Source organism: Elephas maximus, chromosome 7 (genome assembly GCF_024166365.1).
Source record: "Elephas maximus indicus isolate mEleMax1 chromosome 7, mEleMax1 primary haplotype, whole genome shotgun sequence".
NCBI lineage: Eukaryota > Metazoa > Chordata > Mammalia > Proboscidea > Elephantidae > Elephas > Elephas maximus.
In genome coordinates, this window is record NC_064825.1 from 48,379,990 (window position 1) to 48,395,626 (window position 15,637).

A 15,637-nucleotide genomic window follows, 5' to 3' on the forward strand; every position below is an offset into this window, starting at 1 on the left:
CTCTTCCCTTTCCATATAAAGTTAATGTTTAGTTTTTCCATCTCTTTGAAGAACGCTGTTGGTATTTGGCTTGGGATTGCATTGTATTTGTAGATTATATTGGGTAGAATTGACATTTTCACAATGTTAAATCTATATATCCATGAGTATGGTATGTTTTTCCATTTATGTAGGTCTCTCTTGGTTTCTTGCAGTAGTGTGTTGGAGTTTTGTTTATATAGGCCTTTTACATCCCTGGTTAGATTTATTCCTAAGTTTCTTTTTTTTTTTAGGGGCTATTTTAAATAGTATGTTTTCCTGATTTCATTTTCGTCATTGCCTTTATTGGTGTATAGGAATCCGACTGATTTTTGTATGTTTATCTTGTATCCTGCCACTCTGCTGAATCTTTCTATTAGTTCCAGTAATGTTCTCATGGAGTCTTTTGGGCTTTCTATATATAGTATCATATCATCTGCAAATAGGGACAGTTTTACTTCTTCCTTACCAATTTGAATGCCCTTTATTTCTTTTTCTTGCCTTATTGCTCTAGGTAGGACTTGCAACACAATGTTAAGTAGGAGTGGTGATAAAGGGCATCCTTGTCTTGTTCCTGGTCTGAAGAGGAATGTTTTCAGCCTGTCTGCATTAAGAGTGATGATCGTTATTAGTTTTGTATAGATAACCTTTATTATGTTGAGGAATTTCCCTTCTGTGCCTATTTTATTGAGCGTTTTTATCAGCAACGGATGTTGAACTTTATCGAATGCCTTTTCTGTGTTGATTGAGATGATCGTGTGATTATTTTGTTTGTATGGTGAATTATATTGATTGATTTTCTAATGTTGGACCATCTTTGCATACCTGGTATGAATTCCACTTGGTCATGGTGTATTTTTTTGATATGATGGAAAATTCTGTTGGCTGGAATTCTGTTGAGAACTTTTGCATCTTATATTCATGAGAGATATTGGTCTGTAATTTTCTTTTTTTGTGATGTCTTTACCTGGTTTTGGTATCAGGGTTATGCTGGCTTCATAGAATGAATTTGCAAGTATCCCTTCCTTTTGTATGTTCTGATATAGTTTGAGTAGTACCGGTGTAAGCTTTTCTCTGAATCTTTGGTAGAATTCTCCAGTGAAGCCATCTGAACCAAGGCTTTTTTTATGTTGTGAGTTTTTTTAATTACCTTTTCAATCTCTTGTTAAAGAGTCTGTTCAGATTTTCAACATCATTTTGTGTTAGTTTGGGTAGGTAGTGTGTTTCTAGAAATTTGTCCATTTCCTCTAGGATTTCAAATTTGTTGGAGTATAGTTTTTCATAGTACTCTGTTAATGATCCTTTTTTATTTCAGTTGGGTCTGTGGCAGTGTCCCCCATTTCATTCCTTATTTGGGCTATTTGCGTCATCTCCTGTTTTTCTTTCGTCAGTTTGGCCAATAACTTGTTGATTTTGTTGATCCTTTCAAAGAACCAACTTTCGGTTTTGTTGATTCTATTGTTTTTCTATTCTCTATTTCATTTATTTCTGCTCTGATCTTTATTATTTCTTCTGGTGGCAGTGGGCTTCTTTTGCTGTTCTCTTTCTATTCATTCCAGTTGTGTAGCTAATGATTTGATTTTATCCCTTTCTTCTTTTTTGATGTGTGCATCTATTGCTATAAATTGACCTCTGAGCACTGCCTATGCTGTGTTCCAAAGGTTTTGGTATAGTGAGTTTTCTTTCTCATTTGAGTCTAGGAACTTTTTGATTCCATCTTTGAATCTTCTATTACCCCCTGATTTTGAAGCAGGGTGTCATTCAGTTTCCATGTACTTGATTTTTTTTTTTTCCTTTTTTTTTCCTGTTACTAATCTCTGCTCAAGTGGTGTTATGATCAGAGAAGATACACTTTATTATCATGTCAGTGTTTTGGATTTTGTTGAGGTTTGCTTTATGGCCCAAGATGTCATCTCTTCTGGAGAATGTTCCATATGCACTAGAAAAGAATGTGTACTTTGCTGCTGTTGGGTGGAGTATTCTGTATGTGTCTATGAGGTCAAGTTGGTTGATTGTGGCCTTTAGATCTTCTGTATCTTTGTTAGTTTCTTTCTAGAAAGTCTCCTATTTTGTGGAACTATCAATTTTTCTTCTCAGTGCTGTTAGAGTTTATTTTATGTATTTTGGAGCCCTGTCATTGGGTGTATAGATACTTATTACGGTTATGTCTTCATGGTGGATTGTCCCTCTAGTCATTGTGTAGTGCCCTTCTTTATCTTTTATGGTGGATTTTGTTTTAAAGTCTACTTTATCTGAGATTAATATTGCCACTCCTGTACTTTTCAGGTAGTTGTTTGCTTGATATATTTTTTCCATCCTTTGATTTTTAATAAATTTATATCTTTGTTTCTAAGATGTATCTTTAGTAGGCAGCGTATTAGTGGACCTTCTTTTTTTTTTATCCATTCTGTCACTCTCTGTCTCTTTATGGGTGAATTTAAGCCATTTACATTCAGTGTGATTATTGATAAATGTGAATTTATTGCTGTTGTTTTGTAGTGCTTTTTTTTTTGTGTGCTGATGTTTTCTTCGTTACTCTTACTGTGCTTGATGCCTTTTTTGTGTGTATTTTTTGTTTGTTTCATTTTTGTCGATTTTGTGTTTACTGAGGCTTTATGTTTTTCTTCTTTATTTTGATGAATAGGTTTGTTAAGTTTCTTTGTGGTTACCTTGAAATTTACCCCGTCAGGAAGGGAACATTTAATGAACGTCTGCTTGTTCTAAATAATGTAGGAACATGATCTAATTTGAAGGTAGTGATTATGTGCTATTTTCTTGAAAAATTAATGAAGGAGGAGTGTTACAGCACCTAGCCTAGAGGAGAAGCAAAGTTGAAAAAAATAAACAAAATGCTTAGGATGGTGCTTGACACATAGTAAATATTTAATAAATACTATTGCTTTTGTTACTAACAACAGATGTTTATTAAGAATTCATTAAGTTTATCAACGCATGTTCATTAAGTGCTAGTCAGTATACAACACATGTTCATTAAGTGCTAGTCAGTATACAACGCATGTTCGTTAAGTGCTAGTCAGTATACAACGCATGTTCGTTAAGTGCTAGTCAGTATACAGCACATGTTCGTTAAGTGCTAGTCAGTATAGGAGAAACAAAAATGAATGGAATATATAGATACTTTGCTCTCAAGGAGCTTATACTTTGAGGGCAAATACAGAATTTTATACAAAGACCTAAAAGGAAAGGTAAAGAATAAAGATTGCTATCAGAAAAGTTACCAGTATGGTATGGAATTTCAAAAAAAGGAGAAATTAATTCCCTAGAAATTCTGAGGTTATAGTAATTTATATATTTCTTATCTTATTAGTTTACAAACTATTTGTAAATAAGGTATCTTTTATTTATTTCTGTATTTCTCAGAATTGATCTTGCCATAATTAATTTAAAATATGTATATATATTCTTAAAGGAAGAAGACATATTTATGAATCAGCCATTTCTTCACAAAAACAGCATATAACACGTAACTCATGGAGTTATATGTAGTTAGTTGTTTACCTTTTTTCTCTCTGCTAGACCATAAACACCAAAAAGGTAGAAGTTTTGTTAGCTTAACCATCTCTTCATCAACCAGGACCTGGCACCATGCCTGACAAATAATAGGTGCTCAATAAATGTTTATTGAATAAATGAATGAGATCACAATCAGTATCAGTAGCATGTTTTGAATACTAGCTGTTGGCATCCCAGAGGAGAGGGAATATAATTTGGGACTATTTACCAGATAGTGTTGTTTCTGTTTAACGTGAGTATTCTGTTTAACGTTATCTTCTATGTTTAGAACTTAAGGAAATTTTCACTAAAGAATGAATAGCTGAGCTAAAATGTCTTTGAAAGTCCTTCTACTTTGTTTTTCTTATCTCTACAGTGCTGAATTATCCCAGGGTCATTACTGGAATGGGCTAGGCTCTCCTCCAGATTCCCCATCTCCTGGGAGTGACGTGTATTGCAGCAGTGAGCTGAATGACCCTCAGTATGACCAGAGTCTCCTGGAGAACTTATTTTATGTAGCACCTGTAAGTATTGAATCTGCAGCTTTGGGGATTAGACAACAAGAGTATTAATATTAGGAGCTGCAGGCACATTTACCACATGCCAGACACAATGGTATGCATTTTATACCTTAACCTTATTTAATCATGACAACCTGAAAAGGAAAATATTATCCTCATTTTACAGATGAGGAGAGTGAGGCTTAGTAAGATTAAATACTTTGTCCAAGGTCACATACCAAGTAGATGTGAGAGCCAGGATTCAAATTGAAGTATGCCTGAGTCCAAAGCCTAAGCTCTTAATACATGACTTCCTTAAAGCTCTTCTAAGGGAACGCTATTGCAGGTATACTCTCAGAATCACCCTTGATAGGTGTTTATTCAAAATATTCCAGCAACTCCTCTGGTAATAGATAACAAATACTCCCATTGACCCTTAAGACACGGCATTCTCTTTTCAAGCATTTCTAGTTGCTTCAGAGTTCTTTATTATGTCAAGCCTTCCATTCTATTCATTGGTTTAGAATCTTGTAAAGTCTATACGTAATAAGTCCAATCCCTCTTCTACAAATAATCGTTTTTATTTGTGAAGATTGCTGTCATACTCCTAATTTTCCTTTTATTCAGGCCAAAAAAGATAACTAATGCACAATTATTTATACCAACTCAGTGGTAAGACAATGAGGACTACCAGGGTTCAGAGGAAGCAGAGAAAGCTTTTACTTGAGATAGTCATGAAAGAACATCATGAAGAAGAGTTTTAACCGAGACTTGAAGATAGGTAGTGTTTTGTGAGGCACAGAAAGGAAATGAAGTGGGTATAGAAAGAATGACCTATGTAGATAAGCATATTTTTACACCGTGAGGGATCCACAGTGCACAAATGAGATCCCTGGGGATGAGAATTTGCGTGGAAAAGGAGCCGTAAGGCAGAATAGCACATTACAGCAGTCTGGAGGGCTTTGAATGTTAGGTGAGGAGAAAATAACATAATGAAAATAGTGTTTTAGGAATATTAATCTGGCATTGATGTAGGGAACAGACTGAGGGGAGAGACAAATAGGAAGCACTTGGGTTATTGGAGGTGTATGTGAGAGAGAGAAACAGCCTGAATTAGAGTAACAACAATGGGGTTGAAAAGAAGGAGATAAAAGACGTCATGAATTGTTTGAATTTCATGACTTCCTAACTTAAAAATCATTGCTGATACCGTGTTACCTATGGAATAAAGAGGAAATTGAACTTATATTTTTTATACATTTTCTTTGTCCCTGGAACTTAACATATTGTATGTCATTTACTGGGTACTTGGTATGTGCCAGGCATTGTACCAAATATTTTAAATTCATTATTACATTTAATTCTTATACCAGCCCCATGAGATAACATTGTCTCTGACATATTATGAAACAAAAGCTTAGAGAGGCTCTTTATAAATAATTAAGTGGCAGAACTGAAATTCTTACCCTAGTCTATCTGGCAAAAAGCCTAGACTAATAAGCATCTCATAAGCCTTAAGCATGACATTAGAATCTGACCCTGACTTACCTCCTTAAACTCATCTCCCATGTTTACCCTTTATCCACTGGAGACTCTAGTCATACTGATTTGTCTCACCATTCCTGAAACATTCGATCTGTTTTTGCACCTCCATCTTTTTTTGCCTGTACTGATCCTTCTCCTTTGAATGTTGAAATTCCTTTATCCATCTGATAAACTTCCCTTCGTTCAGTCAACTTGTCACCTCTATGAAGAAACCATCCCAGACACCCTCAAGCAGAATTTGTTGCCTGAATGGCCGCAATATTCTATGCATACCTATATATTATAGTCCTTACCACATAGTACTATACAATTTCTCAAGAATAGGAACAAATAAAAAATAAATAGATCATGTCTTTATTATCTTTATGTTACCAGCATAGCAAAGGCTTGACAGATACTGAGTAATCAGTAGATACTTAGTGAATAAGTGAATGTATAAGTGGCACCATTAATGCTGTTTGAACAAAATAATCGTAGAAAATGTTTGTTGACTGGGAGGAGTGAACCAGATGACGATGAGGGAATGGAAAGCCCAAGGAGTTAAAATGATCATAGCTTTCCCCAGCATCAGTGTTTGATGTTCTTAATATTGAATATCCCCAGCTTAGAAATTCATCATTGTTAGCCTGTGTTTTTGGTTCCTGAAATTTTACCAGATTTTACCCTAATTTCTTTGAGGCCGTGGACCTCTGTAAATTTTTATTTCCTTATCAATTATGTTTAAAAGCTGCCACTCAATAAAGAAAAACCTTAGAGCAAAAAGCTTCATAACTCACCTTGAAAAACTTGTATTGCTTCTTAGAAAGACACTCTTTTTTTTTTTAATTTATTTCTTTGTTGTGCTTTAAGTAAAAGTTTACAGATCAAGTCTGTCTCATACAAAAAGTTATACACACCTTGCTATGTACTCCCAGCTGCTCTTCTCCTAATGAGACAGCACATTCCTCCTCTCTGCCCCGTATTCCCCGTGTCTATTCAGCCAGCTCCTGTCCCCTTCTTCCTTTCCATCTCACCTCCAGACAGGAGTTGCCCACATAGTCTCATGTGTCTACTGGAGCCACGAAGTTCACTCCTCACCAGTATCATCTGTTTTATAGTCCAGTCCAATCCCTGTCTGGAGAGTTGGTTTCAGGAGTGGTTCCAATCATGGACTAACAAACGGTCCAGGGACCATGACCTCCAGGGTCCCTCTAGTTTCAGTCAGACCATTAAGCCTGGTCTTTTTACAAGAACTTGAGATCTGTATCCCACTGTTTTCCTGCTCCATCAGGGATTCTCTGTGGTATTCCCCGTCAGGGCAGTGACCAGTGGTAGCCAGGCACCATCTAGTTCTTCCAGTCTCACGCTGATGGAGTCTCTGGTTTATGTGGCCCTTTCTGTCTCTTGGGCTCATCTTTACCATATGTCTTTGGTGTTCTTCGCTCTCCTTTACTCCAGGTGGGTTGAGACCAATTGATGCATCTTAAATTAGTGTTCAAGACCCCAGACACCTCTCACCAAAGTGGGATGCAAAACGTTTTCTTAGTACATTTTGTTACACCAGTTGACCTAGATGTCCCCTGAAACCACGGCCCCCAGACCCCTGTCCCTGCTACTCTGGCCTTCAAAGCATTTGGTTGTATTCAGGAAACTTCTTTGCTTTTGGTTTAGTCTAGTTGTGCTGACTTACCCTGTACTGTGTGTTGTCTTTCCCTTCACCTAAAATAATTCTTGTCTACTATCTAGTTAGTAAATACCCCTCTCCCTCCCTCCCCACCCTTGTAGCCATCAAAGAATATTTTCTTCTCTGTTTAAACTTTTTATAGAATTCTTATAATAGTGGTCTCATATAATATTTGCCCCTTTGCAACTGACTGATTTCACTCAGGATAATGCCTTCCAGATTCCTCCGCGTTATGAAATGTTTCACAGATTCATTGTTGTTCTTAATCATTACATAGTATTCCATTATGTGTGTATACCATAATTCATCCATTCATCCGTTGATGGGCACCTTGGTTGCTTCCATCTTTTTGCTATTGTAAACTGTGCTGCAGTGAACATGGGTATGCATATATCTGTCCTTGTAAAGGCTCTTATTTCTCTAGGATATATTGCAAGGAGTGGGATTGCTGGATCATGTGGTAGTTCTATTTCTAGCTTTTTAAGGAAGCGCCAAATTGATTTCCAAAGTGGTTGTACCATTTTACATTCCCACCAGCAGTATATAAGTGTTCCAGCCTCTCTACAACCTCTCCAACATTTGTCATTTTGTTTTTTGGATTAATGCCAGCCTTGTTGGCATGAGATGGAATCTCTTTGTAGTTTTGATTTGCATTTCTCTAATGGCTAATGATCGTGAGCATTTCCTCATGTGTCTGTTAGCCGCCTGAATGTCTTCTTTGTTGAAGTGCCTGTTCTTATCCTTTGCCCATTTTTTAATTGGGTTATCTGTCTTTTTATTGTGCAGGATCCTGTATATTTTAGAGATCAGATGCCAATCAGAAATGTCATAGCTAAAAACTTTTTCCCAGTCTGTAGGTAATCTTTTTACTCTTTGGCAAAGTCTTTGGATGAGCATAGGTGTTTGATTTTTTGGAGCTCCCAGGTATCTAGCTTCTCTTCTGGTGTTTGTGCATTGCTGGTAATGTTTTGTATACTGTTAGAAAGACATACTTATCATGTTTATTTAATTGTTAATTTGTCCCCATTATCACAGGTCAACACATTATATACCCTGAGATGCTGATAAAAGAGAGTTAGATTTGATAAACTTAAAATGACTTTGGTCTCTTGAGTTTATGTTTTCAAGCTTCATGCCTTTTTTTTTTTTTTTTTTTTTAATTGATTTGGAGTCAAATAACTATAACCCTGTCTTCTCTTTTTATTTTGCATTTTGTGATATCAGGGACCAATCAATCAGTTGTAATAGCAGCCTTTTCCCAAAATAAATGAATTAGTGGTTTCCCTATTAATGAAATTTGAGAAATAAACACTTCATCTTAGCAAGATGAAAAGCAGAATGAATTATTGGTAGTATTGAGTGGTGAGAAAAAGCACAGTGTTTAAATCCAGCTAATTATAATGAGTTAGATAACATTGTACTAGTTGTTTGACCTCAAATTGTGGTAGAAATACAGGCATTGGAACTTAAGGTGATTAAAATCTGGCTTTACTGCCTACAGATATGGGTCAAAAACAAGCTGCCTAACTTCTCTGAGCCTCTGTTTTCTCACCTGTAAAAATGGAGATAAGGACATCTGGAAGGAATGTGATGAGTATTAGAAATATACATGCAGCATTTAGCATAGTACCAGGTACATAGTGGGCAGTCAATAAACTGGTTGTTATTATTAGTGAGAATTTGAAAGAAGAATTTATTTTCATTATTTTCTTTTAATTGAACTTGTAGGTTATTTTTGTGAACTTCAGATTATTTTTGTGGAATGGGCAGAAACATGAGGTTATCTCCCTGGTGTCAGTCAGTTATCTCTTTGGTTAAGGGAATGATATATGTGCAGAAGAGAGTTTGCTTACTTTAAGAGAAATGTTTCATTACCATTATCACTAAAGCAGTTATCTTTTAGTGAACTTTTGTTTCTTCTCCCTGTAGAAATCTGATACCAGCATTAGTGATTTCCCCAGTGAAGATGATGATATTATCCCTTCCAAAAAAATGAACCAGTCAAAAGCTCTTGCCAGATCTTCTAAGGCTCGGGACTCAGGTAATCATAAGCTGAAGAAGAAGGCAGCAGACAAAAATAGGTGAGCCTCTCTATGAATGCTTGTTTAGAGGCAAAAGCAAAAAAAGATTATCTTCAAAAGAGCTCGTAAATTAAAACGATACGTATTTTCCCAGCATTATCAGAGTGGTTAAGTAAGTTAGGATCAGTAAGGATCGCAACTGTTAAAAATGTGATAACATGAAAAGATGGGTACCATAAAATGTAAGGGGAGAGAGCAGAATTCTAGGTTGTATGTGTGCTGTGATTACAGCTATGTAGAAAATGTGCCTTAAAAAAGGAGTAAACAGAAGTGACAATAGTAGTTATATTAGGGTAGTGGGTTTAGTTTTTTTTCTTCTCATTCACTCTATTCCAAATGTGCTATAATATGTACTTACAATATTTTTTTGCAAATAATTACTGCTTCATACACTTTTGCCAACCATGCTACCTCTCATGTGTTATTTTTCTATGTGTGTTACGTGTGTGTGCATATTACTTACATGGGTGCATTATTTGTGGAAAATATGGTACTTTCATGGTTTGGGGAAAAAAATCCCATTTACTGTTTAAAACTGAAGTAAAGTCTTTATTCCTTGCAGAAAAACCTTTTTCAATAACATCAGTTTCTGTACCTTTGTGAAAATAACCCTTTAGATTAGAAAAATGTTTCTACCTTTTGTGAGATTTCTTTCACTGTAGATTAGGACCTTAATTCTGATAATTAAAGCCATTTCTCAATTCTTGGTGACTTATAAATTAAAATACTTGTTTCTCTTTCTTCTTGCCCATGCAAGTTAGGTTGTTTCATTTTGGGTCTCTGACCATATGCCTCATCATATCTTTACCTATGTATGAATTCCTTTCAGAAATTTGGTTGAACAACAGATGCTCTCAGAAATTCCAGAAGATTCCCAAATGATGACATTAAGTGTGGATAGACTGGCCCTTCTGGGTAGAACACATTCAATCAGGATCATCATTGAAACAATGGGAGTTCCTCCAGATAGTCCTCAGATGACACTTGGCAAAAAAAACTTTGCTGGGAAACCACCTAGCCTGACAAATAGCCAAGCAAAAAAGCGGTATGTCTTCTATATAGGAAAGCTAAATTTGCCATTTATGGAGTATATATTAATAACAATAATAATAATATAGTTGTGTAACACTTTATGATTTGTAAAATGCTTTCATATGCATAATTCAGTCAGTATTGAGTTCCCCACTAGGTCCCAAGCATTATACTAGGTAAATGTGGAAACAAAATTAAGACCCAGACTTTGTTCTTGCAGGCTTATATTTAATAGGAGAGAGAAACATTTAAATGGCTGTCTATAATACAGGATTTTAGGGGCCAAAAGAGATGTTTATTAAAAATGCTATGGGAACACAAGAACGGGAGCCCTTAATTCTCTCTGACAGGACTGATGAAGGCTTTGAAGAAGAAGTAGCATTGGATAGGGCCTTCAAAGACGTGTACGTTTCATTGGGGGTGCTTTTTTTGTTTTGTTTTATATAGGCTTCATTTTTTATTTTTTAGAGCAGTTTTAGTTTTACAGAAAAATTGTACAGAAAGTGCAGAGTCTCCATATGCCCTGTTCCCCCTTCCACATTGTTTCTTATTAATAGTCTGCATTCCTGTGGTACATTTGCTGAAATTGATAAACCAGTGTTGATACATTATTATTGTCTGAAGTCCATAGTGTACATTAGGGTTTACTCTTCATGTTGTACAGTCCTGTGGGTTTTGACAAATTCTTAGTGACATGTGTCCACCATTACAGTCTCATACAGTATAGTTTCACTGCCCTGAAAATGCCCTGTGCTCAATCTGTTCATCGCGTTTGGGTTTTTTTTTTTTAATCCTCTTTTTTGTTTTGATTTTTAGCACTTTCTTTGTGGAATATCACTTTCCTGTGGGCTTTTCCAAAAGTGGATTGAGAAAGACAGCTTTGATCACTGAGGTCGTTCGACTTGCCTCCAGTAAAATTACAGATGGAAGTAAGAGAGAGACTGGTTTTCTGCTCCTTAGACATTATGACCTTTGAAGAATTTTTGAACTCTTGATTTCTCATCTGAAATTTATATTATCATAGAATCTTAGAACTAGAAAGAAATTTTAAATTAATCTACTTTAATTCCTTTATTTCATAAGTGAGTTAATTGGTCCAGAGATGCCATGTCCTGATACAAGGTAGCAAGTCAGTAATATAGCTGAGAGTAGAGCTAAGGACTTCTAACACTCAGATCATGTTCTTACAACTATAGAGGAAACTGAGGCATAAATCCATTCAGTAGCTTGTCTAAGATCACACAACTGTCTTATGATATAACCAGAATTTGAACCCAGAACTGTTTTGATTCCAAGTCATATGCTCTTAACCTATTTTGCTTCTCAAGCATTATTATTATTTTTGGCCACAGTGGTTGAGTTCTCCACATATCTTTCTTAGAAAGATCGTATGGGAAGTGTGGAATAAGCATCAAGCCAGGAATTGGAAGACTGGGTTGCAGTTCTGATTATAGCACACACTAATTGTGTGACCTTACTCAAACTCCCTTTTCCCTCTGTGAGCTTCCCAACAATGACATGGACTGAAATAAGTATTTTTAGGATCCTTTCCAACTCTTTAAAAAAAAAAAAAAACCTTCTCTGGAACATTGTTAGCAATTTATTTCCATGAATTTTCTCTTCCATTATCACCTTAACTCAATTTTGGTGGTTTAAAAATAAAAAAGCTTAAGAAACAGAATTATGTGAGAAATACGATAATATAGTACAAAAAAGTACCCAGGTAGTGAGAAATCTGAGTAGCAGCAGACTGAAACAGAGTTCTGTTTGTACATGAAGGATTTTACAGTGTCCAAAGTACTTACTTACTTATAACCTCAGTTGATCCTCTTAGCACACCAGTGAGGTGTAGGTGTTGTCTTCCCTTCTCCTGGCAGGATGACCAGATAAGCTGGTCTAGTGGGTGTGGACTTTCTGGGCCAAACCTTTTGTTCACAGTTCCTATGTGTAGATTCATATAGCAAGACCCATATATTGTCTAAGAGTACTAAGAGAAGTGTACAGAGTTAAGAACTAAGATGGCCAGAGATGAATAGATCAATAGGTCAGAATGGACGGTTTGAATGAATACCAGAGATAGCAGATTCTTGTAACTGGGCCTTTTATGAGGGTTCTTTAGATCAGTTTTATGGGCCTAGAAATGAATGGACAGGAAGATCATTTTGTAAGTCATAAATGTAGCTGAGGTGGTCACTAGTAACAACTGGGGCTTGAACTCATATGCTTTGATTCTAGTCCCAAATTCCTTATATTTACCCGTAGCGATGAGCACAAACTCTGTCAAACACCATCATCACTTTACCCCATTTACATTTGTTATTACAGTAGAAACCCCTTCCTTTCCATTCAGGAGATGGACTCTACCGCACCGTTACACAGATAACTAACTTCAGTACATGGTACCTTGTCAGAGTATGGTAGCAAGAGTCCCCTATTCTTTAGCCAGAAGATAAATTCATTTTTGCTATTATGTTTTTTGATTCAGTTCTGCTATTTATTTATCACTCCATCTAGACCTCTTCTGAGGTACACAGACATTATCTCTCTGGGTAAACCCTCTTGATACAATGCCTACCAACTTGTCTTTTAACAACTGTTTAAGTCATATCATCACATGCTCACTGAAGTGTGTGGACCTGTCTTTTCACACAACCTGTGCTCATATACTTGACATTCATTTCTCATGGTAGATCAGAGCAAAAAAAAAAAAAAAATTTTTTTTTTTTGGGTGCTCATATGCTTGACATTCATTTCTCATAGTAGTTCGGAGCAGCATAGCACTTCTCTTCCATACACTATACCTAGGGTTTTCTCTTTATGTCTGCTTTTCAGTCCCATAACCTTAACACTTTCCATGAAATCATACTGACTAGATTCCTAAAAGAGCTTTGAGTTATATTTGAAAGAGGCTGGTGGGGTATGCAAGGCATAGATTGATGATGACTCCAGTTAGATGGTGTGACATATGGTTCTCCTTACAGTGGTAAAGTTCCAGCAGCGATCTGTGTTTCCAGTACAGTTTGGTGGCCCAATGATAGAGCACTGGTGGAATTCCAACCTCACTTTCCAAATTTACACGAAGAGAAGTCCACAGAAAAAGGTACTTTAGGTGATTTTGACCTTTTCCCTTTCTGTCCACACCAAGGATTTGGAGCGTACTTAAAATTATATGCCTGCTTAAACTAAGAATTTCTCCAGGCTCAAGCAACACTAATGGCTACAATTTTTATTATTATTATTATTATTAATCTATGTCTGCTGTTTGTTATAAGCCAAATGTTATGCTACAGGCTGTACATGAATATGCTATCAAATTTAATCTTGACAACAGCTTCGTTATCTTCATTTTACAGATGAGTAAACTAAGATTTAGTGACATTAAGTAACTTATCCAAGGTCACCAAAGGTAATAAAAGACAAATCCAGGACTTCAACCTAAGTCTTCTGACTTTAGATCTCAAGCTCTTAACCTCTTTAAGTATGCCCCTACTATGAAGAGTTGACCATATTTATGTAGACTGTTAGGCTTAATTTTAGAGTCTTCTTCCTGTTCCCAAGCAGAATTAGTGAGGTTTCCAGCCTGTATCCCAAATAATATAATTATGAGTAGAAATTTTGATCAGGTAATTCTAAATATATAAAATCCACTTGCAACTGGCACAACTTAAATCAATAAACTAGGTCATAAGCATTTTTTGCTTCACTAAGAGTAGCCTTTTATAATCAGACTTCCACTTTGGTATGAATAATGTGAGAAATGCATCATTTTCTTTTGTTTTTTTCCGAGGCTGTAAATAATACAAGTTCTTTTTGGAAAACACAGCAAAATAAGAAGGAGGGGAAGCACATAATTCCACAACCTTAAGACAACCCATGTTAACATTTTTATGTATTTACAATGAACCATTTTGCTATACCTAGTTAATGGACTTTTTCTAATCATAAAAGAATTGTATTTTTTTTTTTATAGAAAACGTGAGCGTGTCAAAGCCCATTCACTGGGGCAGAGACAGTCTTTTTAATAAACGGTACTGGCAAAACTGAATATCCACCTGCAGAAAATTGAAACAGGACCTGTACCTCACATCATATACAAAAACTAACTCAAAATGGATCAAAGACCTAAACGTTAACTGTAAAACTCCTGGAATAAAACACAGGGAAAAAACTATGGGACCTAATGTTTTATAAAAATAGGATAACAAACATTACAACAAATACATAAATAGGAGAAGACAAAATAGATACATGGGATCTCATAAAAATTAAAAATTTATGCTCATCAAAAGACATTATCAAAAGAGTAAAAAGAGAATCTACAGACTGGGAAAAAATCTTATGAAATGACATTATCAGATAAGAGCCTAATCTTCAAAATTTATTGAAAACTTCAGCAGCTCAACAAGAAAAAGACAAATAACGCAGTTATAATATGGGCAAAGGACACGAACAGAACCTGCAACAAAGAAGACATCCAAGTAGCCAACAAACATACGAAAAGGTGTTCACAATCGTTAGCGATTAGGTAGATGCAAATCAAAACTACAATTAGACACCATCTCACCCTGACTAAAATGGTACTGATACAAAAAAACAGATAACAAATGTTGGCGAGGATGTGGGGAGATCGAAACCCTCATCTGTTGCTGGTGGGACTATAAAATGGTACCACCATGGAAAACAGTATGGTGCTTTCTCAAAAACCTAGAAATACAACCACCTTATGATTCACCAGTCCCACTCCTGGGAATATACTCTAAACCCAAAACTAAACCCGATGCCATTGAGTTCATTCTGACTCACAGTGACCCTATAGAACAGAGTAGAACTGCCCCATAGGGTTTCCGAGGAGCGGCTGGCGAATTCAAACTGTTGACCTTCTGGTTAGCAGCCGAGCTCTCAACTACTGTGCCACCAAGGCTCCAAAGATATACCCGAGAGACCTAAAATTACTGACAGGAGCAGACATACACACACTTACGTTCACTGCAGCCTTACAATAGCAAAAAAATGGAAACAACCAAGTATCCATCAATGGATAAATGAATGAGCAAATTGGGCTACATCCATACAATGAACTACTATGTAATTATAGAAAACAGTGATGAGTCCTTGAAACATATGATAACATGGATGGACCTGGAGGGCATAATGCTAAGTGAAATAAGTCAAGCATATAAGGACAAATATTGTATGCTCCCTCTTTTATAAGAAGACAAGAACAGATAAGCATAGAGAGACCAGTGTTCGTTGGTGATTACCGGGGAGAGGAGAGGGGAAGGGGA

The 15,637-nt window shown here is 36.1% G+C and overlaps 1 protein-coding gene across 6 annotated transcripts in view; it reads left to right on the plus strand.

The window, feature by feature from the left end:
• Positions 1-15,637, plus strand: part of C2CD3 (C2 domain containing 3 centriole elongation regulator) — a 187,131-nt gene that overhangs the window by 53,145 nt on the left and 118,349 nt on the right. For all 6 annotated transcript variants that reach the window (XM_049889842.1, XM_049889843.1, XM_049889840.1 and 3 more), the window contains exons 8-12: positions 3,908-4,055; positions 9,169-9,320; positions 10,150-10,365; positions 11,169-11,281; positions 13,334-13,452. In XM_049889842.1, the coding sequence (XP_049745799.1) occupies positions 3,908-4,055; positions 9,169-9,320; positions 10,150-10,365; positions 11,169-11,281; positions 13,334-13,452 (748 nt within the window). The remainder of the gene's footprint in view (positions 1-3,907; positions 4,056-9,168; positions 9,321-10,149; positions 10,366-11,168; positions 11,282-13,333; positions 13,453-15,637) is intronic.